The 13,998-nt window shown below is 59.2% G+C and overlaps 1 protein-coding gene across 2 annotated transcripts in view; it reads left to right on the plus strand.

The window, feature by feature from the left end:
- Scube1 (signal peptide, CUB domain and EGF like domain containing 1) overlaps window positions 1-13,513 on the plus strand; it is a 125,928-nt gene extending 112,415 nt beyond the window's left edge. For both annotated transcript variants that reach the window (XM_027954629.2, XM_027954630.2), the window contains 9 exons: window positions 242-379; window positions 1,687-1,890; window positions 4,761-4,922; window positions 6,092-6,259; window positions 7,153-7,314; window positions 8,908-9,105; window positions 10,116-10,268; window positions 10,639-10,718; window positions 13,219-13,513. In XM_027954629.2, coding sequence (XP_027810430.1) covers window positions 242-379; window positions 1,687-1,890; window positions 4,761-4,922; window positions 6,092-6,259; window positions 7,153-7,314; window positions 8,908-9,105; window positions 10,116-10,268; window positions 10,639-10,718; window positions 13,219-13,371 — 1,418 coding nt within the window. In that variant the 3' untranslated portion in view covers window positions 13,372-13,513. The remainder of the gene's footprint in view (window positions 1-241; window positions 380-1,686; window positions 1,891-4,760; window positions 4,923-6,091; window positions 6,260-7,152; window positions 7,315-8,907; window positions 9,106-10,115; window positions 10,269-10,638; window positions 10,719-13,218) is intronic.
- The last annotated feature ends 485 nt before the right edge of the window (window positions 13,514-13,998 follow it).

Below are 13,998 nucleotides of genomic sequence, written 5' to 3' on the forward strand. Positions count from 1 at the left end.
GGCCACACCCTCAGCGGCCTGAACAGCTGCAGCAGCTTGGCCTGTGCAAGAGGGGCGCCTCTTCTGGCGGCGCTGTGGTGGCTCGGAGGGCTGGTTCCTGCATGAGGCCCCAGCAGCCTGGCCTGCTGCAGCTCCGCTCCCCGTCTGTCCCTGCTATTGGGCATGGAGGGCCCTGCAAGGGGCAATCCAGTGCAGGCTGTGCACAGGGCTGGGATTGCCATAGTGTTCCCATCCTTGTCAGAAAACTGCCACGTGACGTTCCTGACCCTCAAGTGCGACTCCTCCAAGAAGAGACGCCGCGGCCGCAAGTCCCCATCCAAGGAGGTGTCCCATGTCACTGCAGAGTTTGAGGTGGAGATAAAGATGGAAGAGGCCTCAGGTGGGTGAAGAGTTCTCTGATGGCTGCAAGGACCTGAGGAGCAGCTGCAGGGCAGGATGGGGGTCCTCCACCCCCAGGCCAGGACCACAGGTAGCAGAGGCTGGTGAGAGGCTGGCAGGGGGAAGGCCCTGTCCAGCATGGAAGAGGCGGCTCAGAGAGCCCCGGAGACAGACGGCCACACTCCCACCCTCCTGCCCTGGCTGGGGCTGGAAGGGGAAATGTGTGCAGCCCCCAGAATGGTCACGCCACGGACTGACTCCCAGCTTCCTGAGAGGCTGGTGGTGCTGGCTGCTTCACACCAGCATGTTCCTGTTGGTGTTGGACTGAGGCCAAGGAGGTGAGAGTGGTCAGCAAATGTATTCAGTGTATGCCTGACCTGGGCGTAGACACCATGGAAAAAGAGACCAGCCATGGCCCCTGCCCTGGCAATGCTCCCAGCTGCAGGGAGGCAGACAGGCCTATTAGCTGCTCAGAGCCAGGTGACACCCTGAGTAGTGGGGGTATGGGAACAAGCAGGGTGTGGAGCTAAGGTGACTCCCAAGTGCAGGGCTCAGGAAGGCTTTCAGGAGAGGTGACATTTGAATTTGAATCAGTTTGAAATCAAAGTTTACATGCATACTTGTGATCCCAATGACTCAGGAGGCTGAGGTAGGAGGATTACAATTTGAGGCCAGCCTCAGCAACTTAGCAAGACCCTTAGCAACTTAATGAGACTGTGTCTCAAAATCCAAAATAAAAAGGACTGGCTCAATAGTAAAGCACCGCTGGGTTCAATCCCCAGTACCAAAAAAAAAAAAAAAAAAAAGTTAATGGGGTAGAAGAGGTGGCAAGGAAAGGCATTCAGGCAGAGGGAATAGAACGGACAAAGGCAGAGAGGTCGGAGGGTAGGGTGTGAGAGGAGGGCAGGGCAGCTGGAGGTGACACTAACAGTGTTGGGGCGTTGGGGCTGAGGCTGGCAAGGTGGGTGGAGCCAGACCTCGGGGCATCCTGGATTCAAGACAGAGAGTTAGACACTGCTCTGGGCTCAGTCACAGTCCTCAAGAGTGTCTGAGCTCCCACGCAGTGAGTGGTGCCCTGGATGACATGTGGCAGCGGACACAGGCCTGGTCTGTACTCATATCTGCGTCGGGCCTTGGGCAGATCCTCAGTCTCCCCAACTGCCTGTGGGGACTCGCCCCAGGGCTGCTGTGCAGATGGCTGAGGGGTCCGACAGGCCCACCCGGGGCAGGGTCTGGCACAGGGAGCCTTCTGGAGAAGGTGGAGGCTCACCTGGCCGCGTTACTCTCTCACATGGTCTCTCCCACCAGACACCTGCGAAGCCGACTGCGTGCGGAAGCGAGCCGAGCAGAGCCTGCAGGCCGCCATCAAAACCCTGCGCAAGTCCATCAACCGACAGCAGTTCTACGTGCAGATCTCAGGCACTGAGTACGAGGTGGCCCAGCGCTCAGCCAAGGCCCTGGAGGGGCTAGGGACGTGTGGCACTGGCCAGGTGCTCCAGGACGGCAAATGTGGTGAGTCCCTGCCCGTGGCCACTCAGCCACCAACTTCCTTGTATGTGCAGCCCAAGCGAACCCCAGTGAACACACGGGAGACAGACTCGTGGGGGGACAGGATGCAGAGGCCTGCCCTGGAGAACCGTGGCCCTCGCATCATCTCTGTCATTTAAAGTGCACTCCCTGGTGCAGGGCCCTAAGCCTGCCATCCTCACCACAGTCCTGAAGGACACGGCACAGACGGGGACAGAACATGACGCAAGGCCACGCTGCAGTGACCAGAAAGGCGTCTTAAAGGCTTCCCAGAGAAGGGTGAACTGAGGCCCCTGGGCTGACAAGAAGCCAGGAAGCTGAGTCAGGGTCAGGGAGGGCGGAGTGTGATGGCCACAGTGCCCAGCACCACTAAGGGGTGGTCTGCAGGGAATGGGGAGGCCAGCCCCTAGCCCCCGTGGGCTTTGTCAGGGAGCCTGGAGGCCAGCCAGCCAGGGCAGGTGACCACACCTTGAGGATGGCTTGTGACGAGGGGTGAAGTCAGAGACGGCACTGGGGACCAAGCCGGGGCAAGCAGGAGTTGTACTGTTCTTGTGGGGAAGTAGGCTGTGAGCAAATCAGCCCACCCACAGGCACATGAGGCAGCCATAGACACAGTTCTGGGTTCTGCTGGGATGCCCTAGGCGAGGGACATCCGGGTCCACTCTCTGTGACAGGAAGGCTGATTGGAAGGAGGGTGGATGGGGGGGAGAGGAGGCCATGTAGGGGTGGGGGTCCTGGAACCAGGGCAGGGCAAATGAAGAGTCAGACAATTCCAGGAGTGCTCTGGCGAGTGGGGTTGGGCAGAGAGACTTCCGGGGTGACTCCAGGGCACAGCCACTCAGGTACTCACTGTAGATTTGGGATACTTACAGAGGGCAGTTGGGGAGGTAGAGAGTTCCCGCTACAGGGTGCCCTTGAGCCGTCCAGAGGCCTGGCCTGTACTCATATCTGCTTCATGGCCTTGGGCAGATCAGGCCTCTCAGATCCTCAGTCTCCCCATCTGCAGGTGGGTACTCGCCCCAGGGTTGAGGGGTCCAATAGGCCCACCTGGGGCAGGGTGAGTAGATAATCGGACCACAGATCTGAAGCCCAGAGAACAGGCTGGGCCAGGGTGCTGCTGGGAAGCGGGTGGCAGGTGTGCAGCTGTCGCAGGGACTTTGACCCAGACTGCAGTGGGCAGAACTGCTCTGACATGGGACACAGACCAGGGGCTCGGTGACATCACTCTCTTATTTGGAACAACTTACTTGGAAATCATTTCCAGCTTTCAGAAAGCAGAACAGAAACTTCCATTTTCCCTCACCCAAGTCCCCAACTGGGAACATTTTTCAGCATTTGCGGGAGGGTGGGGTGTAGGGTTCCCCATCTAGCTCATGCACCCCATTGCAACTCCGCCATCCTTCCGACAGCGTCCCTCTTCTCTCTCTGGTCCGAGCTCCTACCAGGAATGAGTGTCACTCTCCTGTTGCGCTTCTTCAGGCCCCTGAGCTCTGGGGCAGCCCCCTTGCTGGCCTCTCTGGGCCCAGGCACACCCTCGTTCAGTATGCCCACCGGCTGTTCCTCACCAGCTGGAGGCCTGTGTCTGCAGGACGACCACAGCCCCGAGGCCAGCTGTCCTGCCTGTCAGCAGGTACAGAGAGGCCTCAGCTCCTCTCTGGTGGCTGAGGAGTGTTTTCTGGGGACAGATGCTGAGTTGATTCCTGATGCTCCTTTGACTCCACCACCCCAGCTTCCTATGACCCCCAGCAAATCTCCCACCTGGTGGTGGCTGCCTCTGGGCTGTCCTGTCTGCATTTCAGAGTTAGAGTCTCCTGTAAGGAAGAGCTCTGCCCTGCCCTGTCTGTGTGTCTGTCAGCAGGGGCCCAGAGAGTCCCCTAGTCCACACTGAGTTGTAATCCCTTCCAGCACCACTTAGGTCAGTGCTAATGCTCAGACTGTCCCCATTATGCACTGAGCACCCCTAAACTGGCCCCCGTGTCCTTCTGACTGGCCCCCGTCGCTCTGTGAGGCCTCCTGTCCTTTTTCGTGTCACAAGATGTGTGGGACTTCATTTGTACCTCCCTGCCTAAGCCTGGAACCAGCCAAATCCCCAGCTCCTGTGAGAGGAGAGGGACATGCAGAGACCAGCCCCTAGAGCGCTCATTGCTGAGGGAGCAGCATTGCCACAGGCCCTCCCATGAGGGCACTGGAAAGTGTAGGCATGTCGCACGGGCTCCTCCCCAGGTGTGTGTCTGAGAGAACACCTCACGCTGTGCAGTCGGCCCTTTGAAGCCCCGGGCTCTCTCCGTCCCTCACAGCCTGTGTGGGAACACCTTCTCAGCCGTGGAGACATGGCTTCCTTTCCCCTTAACTTACCCGCCTCAGTTTCCTTATTTCCTCACATTTTCCTGCTGGCCCAACACCGCCCATCACGTAGACTGTCCCTTCAGCCTCTGTCCAGGCCCCTGGCCCATGCCCGTGTGCAATTTTCAAGGCTCCACTGCCCATCCTTGGGGCCAGATCCTCCTGCAGCAGGAAAAGGAGAGACCGGGAGCTTGGTTTGGGGTGAAGTGGCTTGGGTGTCCAGCTGAAGAGCCCCAGGAGGCATCTGGTGACAGGTTAAGTGGGTGGAGGACAGGACATGGAGGGGAGAAAGAGCAGGGCTGCAGGGGCCTGTGGAGCACTGTGGAGGGGCCACCTCGGGGAGAGGAGACCAGGGCCTCAAGGGTCCTCGTAGATGGCTGCCACCCAGATCCTGTCCCCAGCTCCTCTGGGATGAGGCTGGGCCCCGCTGGGCCATTCCAGTCTGCTAGGGGAGAGGCGGCCCCAGCCCTCTGCCACTGTCCCCCAGCAGCCTCTCCACTCTGCCTCTGCAGTGACCTGTGGGCCTGGCACCTACTTCAGCGGCGAGCAGGGCCAGTGTGTGCTGTGTGTGTCGGGGACCTACCAGGACATGGAAGGCCAGCTCAGCTGCGCGCCATGTCCCAGCAGTGACGGGCTTGGTCTGGCCGGTGCCCACAACGTATCTGAATGTGGAGGCAAGTGCAGGCCCATGTGGAAGGGGGGCTGGTGGGGAGGGGCACAGGCAGGGCCCTCCTGCCTCCCGAGGCTCCCAAAGCAAAGGTGGCTGCCATGTGCGGCCACAGAGCCTGGCATTGGCTGCAGTTCATTGCCATCCCAAAGTGGCTCAGTTTCCACACAGGTACCCCCACGAAGGACGTGGGGCTATGAGGGGTCCGCTCCTGGAGGCCCCTGGAGTCCTGAGCTCTGCATGCCACATCACTGCACCGTGTAGCCCACAGAGCACGCCAGTGTGCAGACACGTTGTCCTCACAGACGAGGTGTGGTCATAAAGGGACAACCTAAGTGCTTTATGGTTGACCCAGCACTGGGCCTCCTGGGGACAGTCATCAACAAGTCACCAAGTGAACCACGTACTTTTGTGAGCAGGGACTTTGCACAAAGAGTGCTAAACCTTACCCTAAGCTGATTGAGATGGCACTTTTTACTTAGCCCGTGCCGTTGGTTTGTGGAGATGGTCTCCATTGGCTACCCCCACTTGGCCCCGTTTATGCAACAAGTCAGTCTCCCTGTTGGTCTCTCCCGGGGCTCAGCTGGAGGGTATGCAGGAAAAGCATGCACATGACAAGGCAGTGCCGTGAGGGTGGGCGAGTGGACACTCAGGGGAGTGGAGACCTCTGCCTTCTCTCAGGGTGAGAACAGCCCAAGTCCTAGCCCAAGGCTCTGCAGGCTGCCAGCTGCTCTGGCCCACTGCCCCTCCAGAAGGGTGGTGCCCCCACCTGGCGGGTAGTGACTTAGAGCACAAGGTGGCCACAGGTGGGAGACTCATCACTTGGTTAGGACCTGGGCCAGGAGGACACATGAGACATGAGGCCTGCCCCCTGGGGAGAGGCCTTTGAAAGAAACCCCCTCACCTGGGGTTCCCACTTCCCAGCTCAGCAGGGTCACTGCCCTTTTGCCCCCAGCCCTTCCTGCTGTGGGAGAAGCAAAGGTGGCCTGGCAGGCCACACCGGAACGCTGCCAGCATCCAGACCAAGCCTCCCACCACCAGGGCTGTCTTGCTGTCCCCTACCCCACCCCAGGTGCCTTCTCCTGGGGTAAGCGAGACCAAGATCAGGGCCTTGGGCCACTCATGGCCCAGCCCCAGTAGCGCCCTCCCACCTGAGCCTCGACCTCTGACTTCCAGGCCAGTGCTCTCCAGGCTTCTTCTCAGCAGACGGCTTCCAGCCCTGCCAGGCCTGCCCCATGGGCACGTACCAGCCTGAGCCTGGGCGCACCGGCTGCTTCCCCTGTGGAGGGGGGCTGCTCACCAAGCTGGAGGGCGCCACCTCCTTCCAGGACTGCGAGGCCAAAGGTGAGCAGGCCCCACCGCCCCCAGCTGCACTGCTCAGGGACACTTTCCCCAGAAGCCCTCATCTCCTTGGCATGGCCGAATCAGAGGAGTAGCCTGGAGACACCAGGCATGGACATGGTGACGAGCACTGTGCCATGATTAGGACAGGTTGCGAGCCTGCTGAGCACCAGCACCTCAGGCACTGGGAGGCTTCTGGGAACCTCTGAGCCATGTCTGGAAGGAAGATGGGAGGACCAGGAGGTGGCAGGGGCTGGACCAGAGCAGACACCTTCACCAGCCCCTTCAGGGCCATCCTGCTGGGTGTCCGCCACTCCCCTCCTTTGTCCAGCCTGCCTGTCCCCCCAGCAGATGAGCCTGCTTCCTGTTCCTCAAGCCCCCTCATATCTGTCAGGTATCTGTGCTGCCAGCACAGGCCGGTGGCCCGGGGCTCAATCCCAGTCCCACAGAGTCTGCCATATATCCAGATGGTCCCCTCTGGGGCCCTGCTGTTCTGAGGAGCAGCTTCTCCCCTGGGCCCTGCCCTCCGGCCTCCCCTTCCTCCCCGTGCCCTCACCTGTGGAATGACAAGGTACAGCCTTGCTCCCTCCCCTTCCTCTTCTGGCTTCTGCCCTGAACCCCTTCAGTCACACTGTTACCCCACGTCTCCCCAAAAGTTGCTCCCTTCACAGTGGCCTACACGTCCCTGTGTTGCTGGAGCCCATGGGTGTCCTCAGTCTGTGTCTGACATGGGCCCCTCCTAAGCCATTCAGTCCTGGCCGTGTCCTCCCACCTGTCCCCTCATGGTAAAGAGGCGGCACTGGGTGGGAGAGGGCCTTGAGCTCTGTCTGAGCTGCACCTCAGGAGCAGGGGAGGCCTGGCCTTGCCACTAGCACCCCTGCCACATGTCTCTGCAGTGCACTGCTCCCCTGGCCACCACTACAACACCACCACACACCGGTGCATCCGCTGTCCTGTGGGCACCTACCAGCCTGAGTTTGGCCAGAACCACTGCATCACCTGTCCAGGCAACACCAGCACGGACTTCGATGGCTCCACCAATGTCACACACTGCAAAAGTAGGTGCCTCTCTTCCCTCTCCAGGGAGCAGGGGTGCTGGGCAGGGCCCAGGAGGTTGGGGAGGCAGGGCGACAGCTGATCTCCCACTGCCTGACTGAGGGTGCTGGTTCCTGTCTACCACCTCTACTGGGGGACAGGGGTGCCTTTGTGAACCCTACGTCCTTCTTGAGCTCAGTGGCAAGGAGGGGAGGCCCTGTCTTAGCCCCCTCTGCAAGCAGTATGGCGGCACCGAAGTTTACCAGTTCCCTCTACTCACCAGCCATAGCCCAAGTCTCGGCCCAAGCCAGGCCCTGCTCTGATTTCTGGGTCCTGGGGAGAAAGAAACCCATGTTAAGGGGCAGCTGCAAGGCGGTTGGGACAGCAGGCAAGTGCCAGCCCTGCAGCCCCAAAGGCTTGTGCCTCTTAGGCCAAGTGGACATCCAGCTGAGGCCTGAGAGCAGCAGGACGCAGGGACCTAGGTGTGGACAGGCATGAAAGGGCTGGAGGAGGGCCATACAGGCTTTGTGGTGCCCAAGAGTCTCAAGTCAGAGAAAAGCGGTCATCTTAGACAGTCCGGGAAAAGAGGGGCTCCGGCCAGCCCCTCGCCCAGTAGGTCTTAGGGGGTAACAAAAAGGACACCATATCATTTTAAGTATTTTAAATTCATTTTTTCAGAGTTTCTGGTTTTCCCCTCTCCTGGTCAGTTTTAGTTCATTGTCCCTCCGGCCATGTTGGGAACTGCCTGAAAGCCTGTGAAGGGATTAGCTAGAGGGGGCAGTGGTCTCCGTCCAGGCTTCCCAGGCTGAAGAGCAAGGCAGAGGAGGAGCTTTGCAGAGGCAGGGCTTAAACATCCTCATAGGTGAACACGGTGAAGCCAGGAGAGAGGGAAGCTTCTAGAACGCTGGTAGGGAAATGAAATGTTCCCCAAAAGTTTTGAAGTGAGAAAAATTTTTAAATGAGAATGCAAAGGAATTTTATAAACATTTAATATTTACTTTCAATTCTTTTTACAGAGCTAAGGCCATTTCCTTATTAATTAAAGGCTAGGAACAATTTGGCTCATAAAAATGTCAGGTTCAGCTTCTTCAAGGATGTACAGTTTAATTAAAAAGGAGACAGAAGGAACACGATTCCTTTCCTCCCTTTGTGGACCGCTTGCTCCTCCTGCTCTGTGAGAAGGGAGACCGTGTGGCACTGGCATGCTCAGTGAGGCTCACCAGGTGAATAACCAGAGAGAGGTGCCCGGGGGCCTCACTGTACATTCACACCAGACCTGGCTGGGCCAGCCAGGGGGGCTGCCAGTCTCCAGGGGCACAAAACGGCCCGTCTGAGTGGCCAGTGACATGATCAGGCCCAGACACAGAAACAGGATGGGCCTGGCCAGGCGGGTCCGCCCCCTAGGTATCTGCTCTGGCTGGGGCTCAGAGAACCTATGAGGGGATAGCCCAGGCAGGGCTCCCACTAGAGGTCATCTCAGGGCCTGGCAGCTGACACAGGAGGACTGGGTGGAGGCTGGGCAGAGGAGGGGACAGGAACACTTGCCTGAGGGCCCAGGAGGCCAAGACACCCAGCAGGCCAAGCCTGACCACGCCCTGTGGCCATGGTGCCCACAGACCAGCACTGTGGTGGTGAGCTTGGTGACTACACGGGCTACATAGAGTCCCCCAACTACCCTGGAGACTACCCGGCCAATGCTGAGTGTGTGTGGCACATCGCACCGCCCCCCAAGCGCAGGATCCTCATTGTGGTCCCCGAGATCTTCCTGCCCATCGAGGATGAGTGCGGTGATGTCCTGGTCATGAGGAAGAGTGGTAGGTACTGGCCTCGGGATGGGGATGGCAGGGCCACACAGCCTCAGTCCACGTTCATGCCCACCTTAGTACAGCCTCACCAGGAACAGGAAGGAGGGCCCAGGCTCTGAGAGCAGGTCCCTTGGGGTTCCGGGAGGCAGGTGGGGACCCACTGGGATCTGGCCGCCAGAGCTGAGCTGTGCAGAGCTCTGTGAGAAGGCCGTAGGGCCAGGGAGAAAGGCCAGGAACCCACACAGGCCCAGAGCACGCCCTCGTTCAGGCCTGACTATCTCTGGTCATAGAGGCAGGCCACAAGAGGCGAAGGAGGACGCAGGAGGGAGCCGAGGGGTTTGCTCAGTGCCACGTTCTGTGTGAGCTTTAGCACCATGCACACACTGCCTGCGTCTGCCAGGAGTCTGACCGCCCTAATATGCAAGTGGGGCTGTGGCTAGAAAGGGCAAGGGGCCTGCCCAGGGTCCCTGAGCAGGTCAGAGCCCAGCCAGGAACCACCTGCCCCACCCATTCCCATCACCAGCCCCAGGGCCCCCACCCACATCCTTCTTTCCACTGTCCACCCACAGGGCTGAGCTCCAGGGGCAGCCTCTCCTGTATCAGGGGCACCTCAGGAAGAATACCCAGGGAGCAGTGAGGAGGTGGGCACCCCAGGGGACAGCAGGTCCACCCCTCCTTGTTCACTCACAGGAGCCCCTGGCTCCTCTCCCACGGCCTGCCTGAGTGCACCCCCCATTCCTGACTGCTGGGCACAGGCGTGAGCTCCGTCATGGGGGAGCAATTGGCTGGAGGAAGACGGAGCCCCAGCACAGGGGGCTGCACGCAGGGGTCCACCAGAACTCCAGGGGCAGAGGGCAGCGAAGGGCAGAGGGAACCAGACGAATCTAGAGGGTGCATTTGGGCAATGGGCACTAGGGCCCTGGCAGCCAGCCGGGTTGGGGAGGTAAGCAACCTGTAGCAGGAGGAAGGGTCAGTGAGGAGCATGGCTCGGGGCACCTCAGTGAGGGTGTCTCCCCCAGCCTCGCCCACATCCATCACCACCTACGAGACCTGCCAGACCTATGAGAGGCCTATCGCCTTCACCTCCCGCTCCCGGAAGCTCTGGATCCAGTTCAAGTCCAACGAAGGCAACAGTGGCAAAGGGTTCCAAGTGCCCTACGTCACCTACGATGGTAAGGCACCGCTCATCATGGCCCGCTGGGTGCCAGGAGTGGAGACAGCCTCACGCCCCAGCCTGTGGCAGGGCACAGACCCAGGACCAGCATGCCCCAGGGTCCCCCGCTGCAGACAGGCCTCAGGGTGTGGGGGTGCAGATGAGGACACTGCTGTCTGCAGGCGGAGGTGGAGGCACTGCCCACGGGAGGACAAGGCTAACCAGGGCAGCCAAGCCGCCATGACAGTACAGGAAGGGACCCGATGCGAAGGCCAGGGGCAGCATCCAGCACTCGCCGACAACCCGAGGCTGGAGCCAGGGAGGGCAGAGGCGGGGATGTGAGGGTCTCAAGTTCCGGCCTTCCCCTCCCTTGCTGACCCGCTTCCCAGAGGACTACCAGCAGCTGATAGAAGACATCGTGCGCGACGGGCGGCTGTACGCCTCGGAGAATCACCAGGAAATTCTGAAAGTGAGTTTATTGGAAGGGAATCCACATGATTCTGGGAGAGTGGCCTGGGCCGTCCCTGCCCCCACCCTGGCCCCTGGAGAAGTGAGACAGAGGGTGTGGCAGGGGAGGAGGCGGAGGGCCTGGGTCTGGTATGTCTGTCCCCTCAGACCAAGAGGCTAAACCAAGCTGGCTCCTGAGGAGATGGGGACCAGGACCCGGGGACGAGGCTTTGAGCAGGTTCCTTGCCTGGCAGCCTCAGCTCTGCCTTCCTCGTCTGGGAGAGGAGGGTAGTTGGACAGGGTGATATCATAGAATCTGGAACCCACTCATGCTGCTGTCACTCCTGTCATTGGGACCGAACCCCTCCATGTCCTCTGTGGCCTCGAGAGGCAGAGCCACATTCTCACAGAGGGGAGGCTGCAGCTGTCTCAGTAGGCACTGGCCAGAGGCCCAGGGACCCAGTTCTTCCGGAGTAAGGCCAGACCTGGGGATCTGCTTGGGCTGGTGTCAAGGACAAGAGTGGGGCTGGGGCCACATCCACCTGGCTGACCCTCGTCAGGTATCACTTGACTGAGATAGAGAGTGGTCTGCATAGTTGGGTAGTCACCTCGAGACTTCCAGGCCCTTGCCTGGTGACCCTCGAGCTCATAGTAGGTGCTTTGTCAGTCATGTAGCTTGCTTTTAGCTGCGGCTCTCAGGCTCCTAATGTCCTCCTCAGGCCACCTCTCTGTCTAGACAGAAACCAGAGAGCCACCCTGGCCCCTCCACAGCCTGTCTGGCCGATAGCACCCAACTCACTCCTCACCCTGCTGTAGCCCAGCTGCCACCTCAGCACCCCTGCAGCTGGGAGCACCCTTCCAGAACTCAGAGTGTCCCGACACTGCTCTTAGGACATGGGGGCCCACCCCTCAGGACCACCTGCCTGTTCTCGCTGCACTCTCTGCCCAGGGCTCCCCAAGTTGATCTCCCCTGCCTCTCCTCAGTGAATGTCCACCGTCCCTCTGCTCTGTGCCGAGGTGCCTGTCCTCTGGGCAGCCTTCCTGGACCTCCCTGATTGGACCCCACATGTGTCACAGACCCTCAGAGTCCCACGTGCCACTCCTTCACAGCCCCTGTGAGGACTGCACCTTGGATCTGTTTCATGACTATGTGGTCCCGGGCTCCCTGTGAGAGGGGCTGCAGGGCTTCATGCCCCACAGCTGGTGCCCAGCATGAAGCCCTGAGGCAGAGGAGCAACGCCAGGGGTGCTGTTCCTCAAGGGCAGCAATGCACGTAGGAAGGACCTGTGGTGCGTGTGTGTGAGCGAGGTGCCCTGTGCGTGGCAAGTTGTGTGCACGTGTGTACGTGTGGTTGTGTGAGAAGGGTTAGAGTGTGTCTGAACAGGTCAAACCCAGCAGCAAGCGTGGCCAGAGGCAGTAAGCTGACGACCTTCCAGGCCCAGAAGCGGGAGGTCACCATTTGTGGAGGCCTTGCAGAAAAAACCAGGCTACAGGCCTCTGCCAAGAGCCCACCGCTGGGCCTGCCCTCCAGAATACCCCAGCCAAGTCTCAGTCCACCCCTCAGTGCTTCCTTCTGGGTGGCCCATGATGGCATCAGGTGGTAGATTGTGCATGCTCCTCCAGAGGCCACTCAGGGAGGAGGAGCCAGGTGCCACCTGCACCCACACTGGAGAGCTGTCCTGAGCCCTTCTGTAGCCAGGCTCTGCTGGGGGCCACACTCTACGTCTTCACTGCAGCCCTCAGAGTGGGGGTCCTGACCCTGCTGTCCAGGGGCCTCCTCGAGATGTAGAGCTGCCGAGGGCTTTCCAGGGTCGAGGAGCTAGTGACCAGGTGCGGCTGTGGCTGCGAAGCCTTGCTCGGTCCTCAGCACGCTCTGGTTTTCAGAGTGTTATATTACCAACAGATGCTCTTAATAAAAGCATTCACGCCAGTAGGCTACTAAAAAACCAGCCACATGGGGCTGGGGATGTGGCTCAGAGGTAGAGCACTCGCCTAGCATGCGTTAGGCACTGGGTTTGATCCTCAGCATCACATAAAAAATAAATAAATAAATAAAGATATTGTGTCCACCTATAACTAAAAAGCAAATATTAAAAAAAAAAAAACACACAGCTACATGGGGCTGGGGATGTAGCTCAATGACAGAGCACTTGCCCAGTGGGCACTAGGGCCCAGGTTCCCTCTCCAGCACTACAAAAAAACTATTAAAAAATGTAAAAATGATGGGCTGGGGTTGTGGCTCAGCGGTACAGCACTTGCTTAACACGTGCGAGGCCCTGGGTTCTATTCTCAGCACCGTATATAAATAAATAAAACAAGGTTATTGTGTCCAACTATAACTAAATAAATATAAAACCAAATGTTAAAAGGAAAGAAAAAAATACAATTACACTGTTAAACCCAAAGGACTATCTGTAGTAAGCGATTTGGGGGATCCCGAAACCCTGCTCCCCATCCCTTCCAGGCCCCCAGTGGAATGCCCTGGCCCCACCTCATGCACCTCATCTCGCCATGTCTTGCAGGACAAGAAGCTGATCAAGGCGCTCTTCGACGTGCTGGCACACCCGCAGAACTACTTCAAGTACACAGCCCAGGAGTCCAAGGAGATGTTCCCCCGGTCCTTCATCAAACTGCTACGTTCCAAAGTGTCCCGATTCCTGCGGCCCTACAAATAACACTCAGAGCTGTCCTGCTCGGGGATGGCCAGGGAGCCAAGGAAGAAGAGCTCCTTCCCTCTGTCGTGGGGCTGAAAGGCAGCTCTGTGGGCCACCTCGTTGCCTGGGGAAGCCCATGATGCGTGCACTTCAGGAAGGCCACCAGCCCCTGGAGGGCCAAGGCTGAGCTGGGCCCCCATGGGACACTGCTTCTAAAGCCTTTTGCCCTTTGCCTCTCATCCCCAGACACCAGTAGTGCTTCCCCTGAGCCGGCTCTGGCGCACGCTGCCTGGCCAGGACACGCCGAGGGCACCAGAGAGCATGCGCTTCTGCCTGATGCTGTGGGAGAGAGGAGAGTGGCACCCTCCCGGTGGCTCTGTGAGCTTGGCCCCTGTCACCCACAGGAAGCCAGCAGAGAAGGAAGGACATGTGGAGGCACCATCTCTGAGGTGACAAGCCTGTGTCAGCACTTGTAGGGCTACTACACTGCCAACTCCTCCAGCCAGGATCGCAGGACATGGTGCCATGTCATTGGGCTCTAAGGACTCTGTGACAGATAGAAGAGAGCTGCTGAGGGAGGAGTGGAGGTCTTCACCAGCCCTGCTAGAACAGCTGATGAAGTGCTGTATACATATGTATAAATATAAA

The sequence above is a fragment of the Marmota flaviventris genome, chromosome 3 (genome assembly GCF_047511675.1).
Source record: "Marmota flaviventris isolate mMarFla1 chromosome 3, mMarFla1.hap1, whole genome shotgun sequence".
Lineage (NCBI taxonomy): Eukaryota > Metazoa > Chordata > Mammalia > Rodentia > Sciuridae > Marmota > Marmota flaviventris.